Below are 14,997 nucleotides of genomic sequence, written 5' to 3'. Positions count from 1 at the left end.
AATATCAGAAGAGGCTGGAAATGATTGGAATGTGAAAAGAATATTCTGGTTTTGGAAGGGGACTTTGTGCTGCATCAGAGGATTAAAAAAAAAAAATCCTTCCATCTCTTGAATGGAGCAGCAGATGAGAAGCCAGACTGAATGGAAGTGAGGCAAGATGAGAAGTCAGTGGTGCAACCACAAACTTCAGGAAGCTCAATGAAGGTGTGAGAGTGTGAGCCTCTGTGCCTAGAGAGTTGGCCAATTCTGGGATCCTGATTTTAACTTGTAACCCTTATTTTCATTGAAAGTCTACTCATGTGGTTTAGGGAGTCCCTTCGATCTTCCTTGCTCTGAAGATGGCTTACGCTAGTTACATGTGCATTTTGGTGTCTTTTTTAAACAAAGGCAGAAAAACTATTTTTCTGAGCTTCAGCTTGCTACTTCTCTCCCTCTTTTCCAGCTGAATTTCCCACATCGCTTGAGATTTCAGGATATTATCAAGGGTAATAAAACAAGAAAAAAACTCTGTCTGACTCTAGCAAATGTACTGCTGAATAGAGGATCAGATGCTTTTCCAAGGATATTAGATAACTGAGTTGCCAGCTTATCCTACTAGTTGTTGCATTTTAGCATTACGCCATTTGGTTTACTGGAATTCTAGCTTTTCTCTCACTATCCAGCATGCTTTTTCCAAGCGCTGCTAGCAGTGCCTGCAAGTGCTAAAGCAGTTTTATCTGCTTACAGAAACACCTGTTATGCTATCTGACCACAAATTCATTCTGCCTCTGAGAAGGATCTCGAAAGGTGTTGTAGCTGGTGTGCAGTGAGCTGTGCTTAAAAAAAAAAAAAAAAAGAAAGAAAAGAAAAAAAAACTAGATGAGCTTATGAGCTTTGTTTTCTAAACCATCAGTCGTGCTTGCATGGGCTGAACTTCTCATTTCCATGTTCTTTTTCCTCTGCAACCCTGCATCTAGAACATGACTCAACTACAATCCCTTTGCATCTGGCAACTAAACTAATGTTGGCTAGGATTTATTGGGGACTCAAAATACCCTCTTTTATCCAGAGGGCCTCTCCTCCTGCTAGAAAAAAGCCTGAAACTCAGTGTAAAATATTGCAGCAAGACTTTGTACTGCTAAATATTCAAGCAAAAGTGGCTCAGCATGTTGTAGATAACCTTAAGAAGTGTATTTGATAGCAACCTCGAAAGGAAAAGTCGCAAGAGATGAGCTGCTCTTCGGTCAGCATCTGTCCTTTTAGGGTACGTAATACTTTGTCAGGTTAACTACCAAGTGTAAGCTAGGGACGACAAAGCCTCAACCTCCAAGCTGGTTAAACTTCAGTTGGCATCTCAGCTGCCCACACTGGCTCCTCGTGACCGGCCAGGCTCGCTCGTAGCAAAGAGTCACGGTGCTGCTGACGAAACCGTGGCGCTGATTCCTCCTAACCCTGGAAAATGACACTGTGAGGGTTTAAAGGGGGCACGAGCCTCCCTCTTAGCACTGTTAAATCAAATGTTAATGTATATCGTTTACGGAAGTTCCTACTGTATTGTTTCTAACAGCTTTAGATGTGGCCTAAACTAAGGGTTGCGGTGCAACCCTCCTAAATGTTAATTTATCCGGGTCGCCAGCAGAACGGTGCTCTGGTACAAAGGGGACGTAATTGGAGCTGATTCTTTATTTTACTCCTTAAAATATCTTGACTGTGTGTCACTGTTCAGAGGGCTCGAACATTTAGCTAAATTATTCAGAAACTAAGTCAAATAACCATACTTTAGGGCAGTGAACGTGGTATCTGAATCTGCTTTTCAAGTGACCTAAGTGTACTTTTTTTTAGAGTCTGCTTTCTCATATTTGGCACCGGATACTTCTTTGTAATAACTTTATTTTGATGCGGAAGGCACTAAACAGGCTTACCAAAGCTGCTGCGCCGCTGAAGTCTGCTGCTTTAATGTACAGCTACTTCCTCCGTTAGCTACGTAATGCTGTGCTACGCTTGGCGTCTTGTGGCTGCAAAGCAGCTGTTTTAGTGCCCTGTATACAACGCGGTTGCGTTAGAGGGAGACCTTCTTGCATGGCACGGAAGGAAATAAGGAATGAAAACTTCTCTTGATCTTAAAATACTTTCCCCACCCCCGAATTACAGCAGCCTGCTCCATTTAAGCCCATCAAGGGATGCTGGAGTATTCTTACTTGCTCCAAATGGGAGGAACTTAGGCAAAGTTGGGGTGAGGGAGAGGCAGGAGGGAAGGCATCTTTCGTGTACACTGGCTATGGACAGACTGATCCTAGCAATTACGTAGGATCAATGCTAGCTCAGACTGCAGGTTGCTCTTCCCACTGTAAGAGCAACTGGATTACCAAACTGTCACCGCTGGCATACTGCTTTGACCTCCAAGTCTACTGGAAGAAGGCAAAGTAAGGCTGCAGACTGGAAAGTGATATAACCACTTATATTAAGCTGTTTACAAACCCTTCGGGGAGTCTGAAATGTGAGAAACACTCTTGTGAGTTGTTTTGGTTTTCCTCTGAGGGAGTTGATCATTTCCGCAGGGTTAGTAAAAGCTGCCCAAAACCGAACCTCCCTGTCTTTGGAGGATGAGCACAATTCTTGTGGATGCTTTCAAAAGCTTACTTTAATAGAGTTTTGTGAAACTGAATGGCAGTAATGTGTTTAGGGACTGGTAATTGGAGATCCTTCCAAGGAATTAGACTTGCAGATGTTGTTAATATGCTGGAGGAAGTCAACTTATGAAGATCTGTGCTGTGCTCTTTTCATCTTCATCTATTGAATAGCTTCTGTAATTGTTTAAAACACATTCTGGCAGTAGTTGGAATTCTTAAGCATTCACAGCCTGAAGAAACTAATTCGTACAGCCTGAGAATTTTCAGAGCAGTGAGTATAATTAGCTCAGATTCTGGTACGTGAAAATAAATGTACTGCACTCTTTATCTTAGATACAGTAAATCTGCAAGAAATATCTAGCATTGCATATGTAGACTCAGTTTATCCTGGCCTGGATTTTCTTTGTGGCTGAATATTTGTGCCAAATACTAGTCTCAACCTATTACAGTATTGCTCATTCTGGAGAGTAATTTGCAAATGGTTATACTGGTAAAATTCATTTGCCACACTGTGCAATCAGGAGGACAGCCTGGGTAGAGTAACTTGCAAAAACTGCTCAAGGCAACGATGCGCTGATAGCCAGGGTTACTCTTGCACCACCAGCCTTATTGGGTTAGATGTTGGCCTTCCTTCTGCAAAAGGGTAAGACTGTTCCAGTTAATCTATTTGGTAATATACGGAGATGTTTTCTGATAGTAGCCTTAAGTTTGTTTTCCTCCGTCCTCCTACCTCACTGAGACAGAGGTGATGAACCAGTTTAGTTCTGATGGAAGATAACTCTCGTGTTCAATATGGTTTACAATCTTGAGGATTTCTTAGCAGGGCATGCGCAAACTGGGCCATAGTTCCTCCACACCGGACTCTGAAGTCTGCACGTGACTCTCCGACCAAATTAGCGCCTTTTCTTAGCAAAAGTTCTGCTATTTGAAGCAGCTTCAAATCCTAACAGCATGTTTCACACTGGCCTGAGGCATCCCCATCCCAGTGAGTCGTTGCGTTCCTCGTGGTGGTGACCGGATTAGTACTTTTGCTTTTGAACGCTCTTAGCTGTTAGTGCTTGGTAGCTTGCCCGTAACCTTCAATCAGTTTTCTGGGCAGATCGTGCTACTTGGAGATCCTGCCGTCAGGAATAAGGACGTGCCTGTGTCTTTGCTGTAGAATGGAGCTGCATCCTACTGCCTGCGTTAGCGAAAACCTCTAGCCCCAGCTGTTCAGTTTTCCTCTAGCTAGGAAGGCTTCTCTTTTGCTATTTATGCCTGTTTACATGTTTATGTGTTTAATCAACAGCCATGAGACTGAACAGGAGCATATAGGTGGCTTTTTTATCTAGCAGCAAACCAAAAATAAGTTTAATCAGATAATACCACCTTTCCCTGTTTAAGAAAATAAAGTATTTCCTAGTAAAAACAGCAGCAGCAGTGATTTAACAATGTAATCTGATCTAATATTAGTAGCAGCCGGTGCCTTTAGGGAGCAATATAATATTCAATCTCCTGAATAAAGTCTGTCTCGCATTAAATTCTGGATCTCTTTTGAAAAGATGGCTTCCCAGAATTGTTTCAGTAACTTCATAAAGAGCCATGATTTCCTACTCTCCCCCCCCCAATAATATAATCAGGCTTGGGAAATGACACTGGCCCCCAAAATATGAAGGAAAATAGTATTGTCTTACGAAGATGTTTTCCCCAATTTCCCTCTCTCTCTCTCCAAGTTAAGACTCAAGTAACCAGGCAACCTTACACGGGGTTTAGTACTGGCAATGCTGCAGCTGGAACCCTGGTTTTGTCAGGTTTTAATAATTTCTGGAATTTTTATATATACCAAAGAAACTGTATATACACCAAAAACTCCCCAGTGGACTTGTTGGGGAGTTGAGGATGTCAGATGGCTGCCCTTGTAGTAAGGGAAGCGCCTCTGCTCGCTTGGCTCTCTTAGTTGAGTATAATTTTCACAAGTCATGTCCCAGCTTAAAAAGCAGTAAGGCAGGGCTCATAAAAGGCATCAGCTGGATTTTGGTACGCGAGGAATCCTGCAGGCAGGCAAAAATTTGCATCGCAAGAGGAGGAAATAATGCTGCTTCCCTGAGACGGATTGCTCCTCAGCTTCCACATTCGCAGCGTGCAGCTGAATGATTTCCCCCCTCTCGCCTGTCAGACCTTGCTTCTGTGGCCTAAATTGCGTGCTATGCTCAAAAGCAGGTCATGATCCAAAGGTGCTGCATTGCTTGCAATGTTGGTTTCGTAAGGAAAAAAAAAGAAAAACCTCAACTCTCAAAATTACCTTGTGAAAACTCTCACCTACAGAGTCTTTGCTTGGTGTCAGGATTGCTTAGGCAGGATATTCTTGTAAAACAAGCTGTTTTGTGCTGCTTTGTTTCAATGCCTTTGATTACCTGAGTGATGCATTAAATGTTAGGACACATCCAGTTGCACCCAGTTATCCTTAACTTTTTTGCTTTGGCAGGCTTCTAGTGATTCAGAACAGGTTAGTCCAGTTTAATGTAATACAAATTTAAAAATTGTATTACTCCAGTATCTGGAGTGATGTTGCTCAAATATGAGACTGTTAAGTAATATGCAGTGTAACTGCTTCTTTTTATTCTCAATCAAGTATAGTCTTTCCCCTCTGTTAGGACTGATGCAGTTATATTTAGAGAAGGTAGCTCAAATTTTTTTTTGTATTCAAATTTAATTAGATGTGTAGCCTTAACGGGAATTTAGACGAACCTGCTTATAATTGGCGTTCTGAACCGAAGGCCTCGTGACCCATTTAGATGGTGGTGGTTCTAGAAAGCTGCGGGATTTTTGCCTCTAAACCGTTAAAGGAATGACACGGGCAGAAGGATACGCTCTCGTCCAGTACACTTCAAGTAGAGTCGTTGAGTGCATTGGTCCAGCTGGACCAAAAACGTCAGGTATGTTTTCTAGATGCTTTTCTTTCTGCTGCCATGGCTAAACGTTACAGTCTTGACATGGGCCAAAGAAACTTCCCCTGTGGCCGGCTCTGTTACTATAAACAGCCACTGATAATTAGCAACAGAGCCGCAAAACAACCAGGGAGAGAAAATAGCTGCCTCTTGGCTAAGCAAGTGGTGTTCTGCCTTGCATCTGTGTCAGACTGGGAGGCAGAAGAAACGACAGCGCTCACGGCGTGAGCGAAGATCCCCCTTCTGCCTCCTGCAAAGGAGGAGCAGGAGCTGAGCAGGTGAGTCCACGTTTTGACCTTAGTGCTGCGGGGATCCGCTGACACCTTCGTTCCTCTCCGCGGGCCGCAGTTTCCCAGCGGCTCTGAGCTGCTCTCGCTTCCCGGAGTCGTCATTCCAGTCGCTCCTGTTTCTCCTTCCATCCTCTCGCTGTGTCGGACGCAGGTCGATGCAGCCGCACGATCAGATACAAATCACCTGACTTAGCCAAGGATTTTAAGATTTTTTTTTTTTGCTGTGTTTTTGTCATGTTAGTAGATCGGTTTTGCTGTCCAGTTCACTTCATAAATGTTTGCGTGGCTATGCAGGAAAGGGTGGGAGTGAGGAACCTGGGGTGAAAAAAAAAGGAAGAACAGACGGCTACTTTGAGAGGAAGTACTTGTTTATGTCGGCTTAGAGCGATTGAGAAATGTAGAGTATAATCAGCATATAAACCGGTAGAATATTTTGTGTGATAGCCCTGTGCAAGCAGTTGACTGTGAAACAAAACTACCCTTGCTTGCAAAACAGATTGCCCTAGCAAAAGCACCATTTGCAATTTCCAAAGAGTATCTATTCGGTTTCAGCTGCTGCTACCTGCATGGTGGCAGCATCTGTCTGTCCCTCTAGCAGATCTGTAGAACAAAACAAGCTGTGCAGAGACACAGCTGTTTCGGTTAAAAAATCGCTTAGATCAGCCTTCTCTGGAATCGTTTTTAATGTTTTGAGAATTGAGCAGTTAATGGGAGGTTTAGGTTCGCTTGCAGAAGGCTGCAGGACAGCCTTGCCTTCAAGAGCTGCTCTTTCACAGCAGTATGCTCTTGCTTTGCTGCCGGGGTAGAGCACTAGAAGATCTGAACTCAAAACTTGAGGAATTTCCTTGTCCAAATGGCATTTTACTTTTGTGCCTTAAAAGAGGCATGACTCCAAGTGGTGCATGGCTTTGCAAGCCAGCTGAAGCAGGACTGAGTCTCCTTTCTGTATTTAATCCGAGATGGGATAATAAGCCGTATTCATCAATGACGTAGAAGCATTCAGCCAAATGTTTTAGTCCGAGGAAAAGGCAGCTATGCTCAGACTGCTTTCCTTCCCAAAGAGAACATGGGAGACTGTTCGAGTGCTTATTAAAACTATACTTCAGTCAGTCTAGGCAACTTTCCAAGAGACGGCCAAGTTGCTTAAAAACCTCAGCTCAAACCAACTTGAAAGAAAGAAATTAGATATTTGACAAATAACTAGAACGACTGGGCGATTACAGGCCTGCCAGCATAACGTAATGCTCGGGTGAAGCAGCACGGCTGTGAGTGTGTATGTCTGTGGGGTGTACTCAGGAATTAAAGGAGGGGGTAGGTAGTACGCAAGGCGTTGTAGAGCCTGCGTACTCGCGTGTAAAAGGCAGCGACGATAATGGAAGATGCAGATCTTGAAGAGATGGCTAGATCAGTGGCTGGAGGTTAATGCAATACACTGTAAAGACCAGGATGAGAGAAGATGATAGCTTGCCTGCAGTCAATCCCCTTACGTACGCGCTAGCGTTTAGACAGAATGGTTTCCACGTTTTTAGCTTGCAATCTCTGTTTTTTTTCTTAGGTCCTTGCTTCGTTTTTTGCTTAGATCATGCTTATTTTTCCCTTCAAGACTTAAGGTTTTGCAAGCAATGCACACCTCCCCTGTTGAAATGAATCGTTTCTCAGGCTGGTAAATGCCTCAGTGATTGCCTAATGACTTCAGAGAAGGGGAAAAAGAAAAAAAAACTTCCTAAAAGTGCTGAAATTTTCTCATAGTATCCAGCTGCTCTCACTGAACTTGCCAAACACTAAAGTATGTATGTAATTACCTGAAATTTGCTGCGTACTATGTAACTTCTAAAGTCATATGCTTTGGCACTGGCTCAGAAATTCTAGCTGCTTGTAGAACAGAGCATTCCTGTTCCTTGTAGGCAACAGCTATCTGGAAACATGCACTAAAATATCTTTGTCTTAAAAGATTTGGACAAGATCACTGTTAACCCTGTTTATGCTCTATTTTGAGATCAATGGATGTGCTACCCATCGTCTGATCTCTGGATGATGGTATCACAAATACAAGAACATTGCTTGTCAACCTCTAAATCATAAATTATGTTTAAGGAGGGGGAAAAAAAATATACTGTGAACTATGATAGAAGTCGTTCACCTGAGGTAGCGTGTGGAATAATTGCCTAGCATGAGCGTTTTGTACTTCTCTGGCATCTCAGCGCTCGCTAGAGACAAAACACTGGATTTTGTGGGCCACAGATGTGACTTATATAATTATATTCTCTCCTTTACAACCCAAAAGAAGACAGTAGCGTTCCTCTGGCTTGGTGTGCAAATGCTATCTGTCACTAAGCTGTAGGCTATAGCCTCGTCGAGCCCGTAACGTGTCGTGCTGGGCTTCACACACACGTATTCTGACTTATGCCTAGATGCAAGGGAGTCAAAGTATAACAGATAAGACTTATAAAAGCTTCTCGTATGCTTGGTACGATTTTTGCTTATGGATTCATTTTCAGAATATGCGACTTGCCAGTTTTGTTGAAATATAAACTACCACTTTATAGGTTGTGTCGTTATTGCAATGTGGCCAAAGGTCCAAGCGAAACATCTGCAGTTAGGCTGAAGGAAAGTGAGTGTAATCAATCCTCGTGTCCCCATATGCACTCTACAAGAGCAGGAATATATCTTGAGCTAAAGTTCTGTTCACACCCAACCTCCATACAGTGCCTGAAAGTAAAGCTTTAAACCTTTTTCCATGGATGAAATTCTTCATTCTCCTTTCTTATAATTTGTTAAAACCTTATGGGAAGTAGATGGCAGAAAGTGATCCTCTCAAGATAAATACTGTCTTATTTGCCGATTTACATTTTTAAGCTAATTAATGTTAACGTATTTGGCTGCTGCATGGTGTGATGGTCACAAAGGTGAAAGGGAAGTTGTCTTTCTAAAGCTTATTGCTGCTGTGCTGCTCCGCTCCTGCTTGAGGAAGGGTTACCAGCTCTTTTAATACCTATATTGGCTGAATGATAGGTAAAATGTAAGCCCAATTTAACCACTTTTTAAAGGAAAGGAAAATACTGGCCTGTTTCTTGGGGGAATTATCAATGAAATGAAACCTTTGGACCTCATTAGTAAAGTGATTTTGCTGTATTAGAAAAATCTTATCAATCAAGTCTTGATTTTCCTAGCTGACAAAGGCAAAGAAAGACCTATTTGTGCTAGACCCAGGGACGGAGGTGTGCCCTCGCTGGTATTTTAATGCAGCTCCTCCTCACATACCATTTACTCTGGAGTTCCTCATCACATACAAACTTCAGTAATATTTACTTCCAGCAGGTAAATAAATTTGCCTCCCTTTCTTGATAAGGCACAATGCCACTATTCAGACTTGCCAAGTTCAAACTGAACTTGGAAAGGAGCAGCAGAATTTGGATCAGTCTAAAACGAGCACAAACACAACGGGACTCATGAAAGAAGCCCTTCTGGGAGGCTGTTATTCTCCGACTCTGGTGCGAGACACTCGCTTGGAGCCAGATGAAAGAACCGAAGGAAGACTAGCATTATGCTTACCGCAAAATTGGCATAATGGAACAGTAATTCTCTGTTGCGTTAGATAAAACCTGCCCATTCTGCTTCTTGCTATTGCACTTTAATACTGTAAGTGCTTTTTTTGGCATGCTTAAAAGATGCTGTTCTTTCTGTCTGTGCCAGTTACAACCTCTGTCTATCACGTGCTACTCCTGTCTCTTAAATTACCTGGTCCCTCCCCCTCATCTTCCACTTGAAGCGTAACTTTTTCAGGCATCCCTTAAGAGTCTCGCTCGGATGGCCTAAATCTCAGATATCCTCTTTTGTCCTGCCTCTTCATGCCTTGCCAGGGATAAATATTCCCAGCCTGGTGTCATCCTGCCTGTGGCTTCAGGCTGCCCTCCAGCCCGTCATAAAATATTGTGGTGTGAGGAGCTCTGTGCCTGTCCAACCCTCATTCTCCTACCCTGTAACTACTTATTAAATGAGGTGTTTAGGGAAATTGAATCAAATCCCTCCTGGACACTGAAATTAAGCATGAGGAAAAAAAGCCTATAGTCTTTATAACCATCTAATACAGCATGTTATCCGTAGCCCTTGCTCTGTTACTTGTCTGAGGAAGAGAAAGCTTTACATAGGTTCGGAGCGATTTCCGAATAGTAAGAGCTGATACGTAAACCTGTTAAATTCTATCAAGTGGAATTTTGTCTAACAAGCCTGCTGGTAATTAGACATTTTATTACTAGTCTGTAATTAAAAGAATTGCCCCTGCTCTGGAACGTGTACTTTGTAGGTTTTACTGAGCCTGACTTTTTTTTAATACACACGGTATTTATGTGTGTATTTATATACACACTTAAATTTATGGTAAACTAGTAGCCATTCAAGGGGTCAGGTGAAACCTCAGGCACTAAAGCAAGGTAGGAGATTCGCATATGTGCCCCTCCTGGTGAGAGTTCAGCGTAGTAGCTGGAAGGAGACAAATGGGCTCTACCCCATGCAGGAACATAGCAAATCCAACCCCTGAGAGATGGAAATAAAAGGCGTAATAACAGCAAGGAGTTCACGAAGAACGGAAATAAGTACCTGTCTGTGCCGCAATTCGGTAACTCGGAGCAGGGCATCTCAGCTGCCCCTGTTGGTATTGAGTGGGTGGAGAAATGGTTTCTTGAGATCTTTTGTTCTGAACTGTTTGTTGTTTATAGATTAACACTTGAAACAACATCAAGCACTTGTGTGTTCAGAGTAAGAAAGTTATTTTTAACTTTTCACACATGATTTAAAGGTTTGACCAGCTCAAAAGCAATTTGTAGTATTAGTTTCTTATCAAGGTGATCAAATTTGTGAACACCGGGAATTTTGGTGAGCCTAGAAGGAGAAAAATGGCAGTATTTTGAGTTGACTCTAATATTGGGGTTACAGCTCTAGTCGTTCTGTTCAAAACCCGAATAAACTCGGTTGACCACCTTCCACACGCGGCAGGCAGTGACTGTTTGCTGTGTTCTGGCTGTGCCCTGGGAGCTGTGGGGCACGAAGAGCCCGCAGAGCAGAGGTCCATCTGGACGTGAGAGGAGATGGACAAAGAGCGTGTGAGATCCAGCAAGTAGGAAAACCACAGAAAGCGCAGAGGTTGCAGCTCATTGCTGCTAGTCACTAAAAAGCTTCTGAACTGAAGGAACCTGCAAATCTGATGGGAAGAACATTTCCTAAGAGATTTCTGGGAGCAGCGAGTAGAATGTATTTGCAGAACCCTTTTGTTTCTGTTCCTGCTCAGTTTTCTCTGTTCTAAAAAGTTCATTCCGTTAGTTTCTGCTTATGAACTCTAGCTTTTGAGAGCCGTCTTGTGATACTTATTGAAGGAAAGGGTACAAGCAGCTTCATCTTGGAGATATTCTACTGTTAAGGACTTCAGAGGCCTCGCAGGAGATTGGGACTAAGGTGGCCTGCTCTTCATTAAAAGTCTTTAAAATTACATTCCTAATAGGTTATTTCCACTGATGTTGGCTTGAGGAATATCTCTGTTGTAAGAAGGTCTCAGTTCCCACAGTATAAACTTTTCTACCAAGCTGTACTGTCGACGTTTTAGTATTGTGGAAGCTTGAGGAGGGTCTTTGGGTCTTAGATGCTACTGTAAAGTAACTGACAACTTCCAGAATATAAACTGGGATGTCCTTGTGGCCAGGGAACAATTGGCAATCTCTGAGTCATCTTCCTGGCATGGTACTGGAATATCCTAGCTGTTTCTGAAATGGAACCTGCATTAAGTTTCCCAGAATTGTTAGTCTTATGTTAGATCTTCTGAGAATCAGATAGATTTGTGGTGTAGGACCACAAACTGGATGAACTTAGTACAGTTAAGCATCATTTAAACATTAGAAATAACTGCATTTTAAATGGAAAGTCCAAGGGTAGGAGGGAGTGTGGAATAAAAGACCCTACACCAAGCAAGGACAATGGGAAACAGTAAGCAGGAAATAGGGTATATGGTTAAAAGGGAGGGGGGGACAATATCCTGAAAAATGCCATTGAAATTTTTTTAAATGTTGCTTTTTGTTGCAGATTAATCAGCCACTCGATGGGGATTAACAGTGGAGCACCTTTTTGTGTCGCCTTTCCACCTCTCTGTAGCAAGAAAAACAACTTCAGCACTTCTTCAATAATAATTATGAAACTGGTATTAACTGAATGGCAATTATGGATTTTTAACTCTAACTCACAGTAAACCAGCAAGCCATATGTTGAAATTCCTACCAAATAGCTTTTTGTTCTTATTGTCTGATACCTTTACAAGAAGTTGCAAGATACCTGTTTGTATACGAGGAATATAAGCATTACTTGCCTGAGGAACAGAAGCTGAAAGAGAAGACACCCTAAGTTGTCCTTGGAGATATGGTAGTATTTATATAGATATAATAAATATATATATATATTTTTATGGTGATGAAAATGGCTCCTCAGAATGCTGACTCGGAATCTATGCAAGTTCAAGATCTACCTGTGGCACAGCTTCAGAAACCAGAAAACAAGGAGAATGAAAGTAGAGAGGAGACCATTAGTGAAGGATCCATAGACCGGATACCAATACGCCTCTGGGTGATGCACGGTGCAGTAATGTTTGGCAGGGAATTTTGTTATGCCATGGAGACAGCTTTGGTAACACCTGTATTGTTACAAATCGGTAAGTAATTCTTATTTCTTTTAAACAAAACCTTGTTTATCTTTTTTCATTGGTTAAAATCAGAGGAAAAAGGAAGTGGAAGCTGCTAACTAAAAATGCACACTGGCAGTAAGGATTTTTTTTTTTTACTTGTGCCATAGATTCAATTGCATGACCATGTTTACGTGGGAAGGTATCTGTGTTCATCCTTTAATATTGCTTCCCCCTGTAAAAGCTTAACCTGATTTAAGTTTTGAGTACACATGTAAAAGTTGCTTAAAACCTTCTAAATTTTTTTGTTAAAAGGTAAGTATTCTAGAAACCAGAAGCAGCAGCAGACCATAAAGGATTGCAATGAAGCTTAAATTTCATTTATGGACAAATGCTTCAGGTTATAGTACTTGAGAATACGAAGTTGTATAATTTGGCTTCTCAGTTGTTAATGAAATGTTACCTATATATCAAGGCACTAGTGAGTCTTGTTTTACATGGTTAATCTGCCTTGTTTATCTTTAAACATATAAATCCTTTATCAAGAAACTTGTTTTTATTATGCAATATTCAATTGTAACCTGATGAAAGGAAATAAGTGTTCATAGTTCATTCTTTCGTTCAACTCGATTAGGTAACTAAAAAATTCAGGTGGATTAGTGATCAGTGGAAGTTCTTGTCATGGAATTTTGTTAAAGCTTCTGCCCCCAAACTGCTTGCAAGCCTCAAATTAGCAAATAATTCTGTAATTTCATATTTTATCTGAATCACAAATACTAGCAAAGAATGTTCATAGGGTTGTTGGCTGTACTGTAAAGTAGCAAGTCATTAATAATCTAGATCCTTTCCAGGATACAAATAGCTTTAGATAAAATGGAGGGAAAATGGGGATTACAATAGGAAGGAGATCACATTAAGTCTCATGGAGATACTACAATTACGTTTCCAGATAAAATGCCAAACACTGTTAAAAACTTCTGACGTTACCTTTATTCAGTCCAGCAATCATGTTCTGTCAGATATCAGAAAATACTGGATAAAGGTGAATGGAAGAACTGGACTGAGAGTGCTTCATATGTGACTGAATCAAAGATGTGTGTGTGTACATAGCATAAGAGCATATACAACATACGCAGATTATATGTATGCTTATGCTTGCTTTGGCTTATACACACAGTTGTGCCTTAGAATATGCCCAGTTGTGGCGAAACAGAAATAATGTTCATTAAATAATATTTACAGTGTTTAAAAATTTAAAGGTTAGCATTCCAAATGAAACATCTAGACAACAAGTGCATCAGGAATCAGTACATTAGTCTGATGAGAGATGCTGGTGGGCTGTTCCTCCCAAATATCCTGAAAACTTTCTTTTTCAGAGCTCAAGTGGGTTTTTTGGATCTGTTATAGCTTAATAGATTACAAGTGTCCCCATAACAGGAACCTTGCGATCAGCCTGACTTACTCAATGAAACACATGCAACTTCATCTAGGAATGTTTGATGTTCATGACCTCTTTTGCGATTGTGCATCTTTTGGATAAGCCAGGATTTAGAGACTTGAGTCCTTTCAATTGTACTAGCAGCTTTGATTCGATTACTGTCTACCGTGAATACAAAATACTTGGCATCCTGCTTTTCATGGAGGAGACCCTCAGTTTTGTAAGTGACTTATACTTTTTTGTTCACTTTCTTATTTGTGCTGGCACTTGGGTGTTTAAAATGTATAGCTCACTGAGCTGACTTTACCTTACCAAATGAGTAAGGTCAGACTGTATAAATAAACCATCCCCTTAATTATGGAGCACTCTACTAGTTTCCAGTTCTTTTGTGAGCTCTTCTAGCAAATCTGTTTCCTCCAGATAATTGAAAATATCTCTTCTCTTCCTCCTCTAACCCCAGAGATCCAAATAACATTGAGATTGGAGGAAGGGAAGAAAAGAGCTCTCACTTTTAGAAAAGTTGGCAAATAGACAAATGCAAAAGACTGGCGATGCGATGGTGTGTGTATTTATATGCCCTGTAGATAAGGAAATGGAGTTACCTGGTTATAAGCTTAGCAGTTTGGAGACTTGAAATCTTTAGCGCTCTGCTTATGCAAACAGTGTTGGTTTCACTTAAGGGTTAAGTAATTCATGGTTGACTTACCTAGTGTGCTTGGTAATTACCTCTGACGTGGTTCTGTTTACTTTTATCGACCTCAACATCTGTCTGTCTCAACACGAGCTGTGGTTGTTCCTCAGCAAAGGGGTTGCATATAGCTGTTAAACTGCCCTGATATTCCCTCTGCATCTTGTTTGGATAAAAGCAACATTCAGTTGTTTGACGAATCATATTAATTTGACTTGAGAAATCCTTTCTGAGAAGGGGCTCCTGGAGAAGTATGGTAACACAATCAACTAACTTTGCTCATAAAAGCCAAAGAACCAGAAGCCTTGGTCAAAGAGTATGCCAAAAAGTATGCCAAAATGCACATTGGCTCTTAAGAATGAAGCTTTCCTGTATGTCCTTGCATTC

General features: G+C 41.4%; 1 protein-coding gene across 4 annotated transcripts in view; it reads left to right on the top strand.

Annotated features, from left to right (window-relative positions):
• Positions 1-14,997, top strand: part of SLC45A4 (solute carrier family 45 member 4) — an 87,701-nt gene that overhangs the window by 38,161 nt on the left and 34,543 nt on the right. For 3 of the 4 annotated variants that reach the window (XM_062570697.1, XM_062570696.1, XM_062570698.1), the window contains exon 2: positions 11,896-12,514. In XM_062570697.1, the coding sequence (XP_062426681.1) occupies positions 12,271-12,514 (244 nt within the window). In that variant the 5' untranslated portion in view covers positions 11,896-12,270. Of the gene's footprint in view, positions 1-5,730; positions 5,815-11,895; positions 12,515-14,997 lie in introns of those variants that run through there. The other variant, XM_062570695.1, reaches the window with a different exon arrangement.

Source organism: Rhea pennata, chromosome 2 (assembly GCF_028389875.1).
Source record: "Rhea pennata isolate bPtePen1 chromosome 2, bPtePen1.pri, whole genome shotgun sequence".
Taxonomy (NCBI): Eukaryota; Metazoa; Chordata; class Aves; order Rheiformes; family Rheidae; genus Rhea; species Rhea pennata.
The sequence above is the reverse complement of the archived record's forward strand: the minus strand, read 5'-3'. Positions and strand labels throughout refer to the sequence as shown.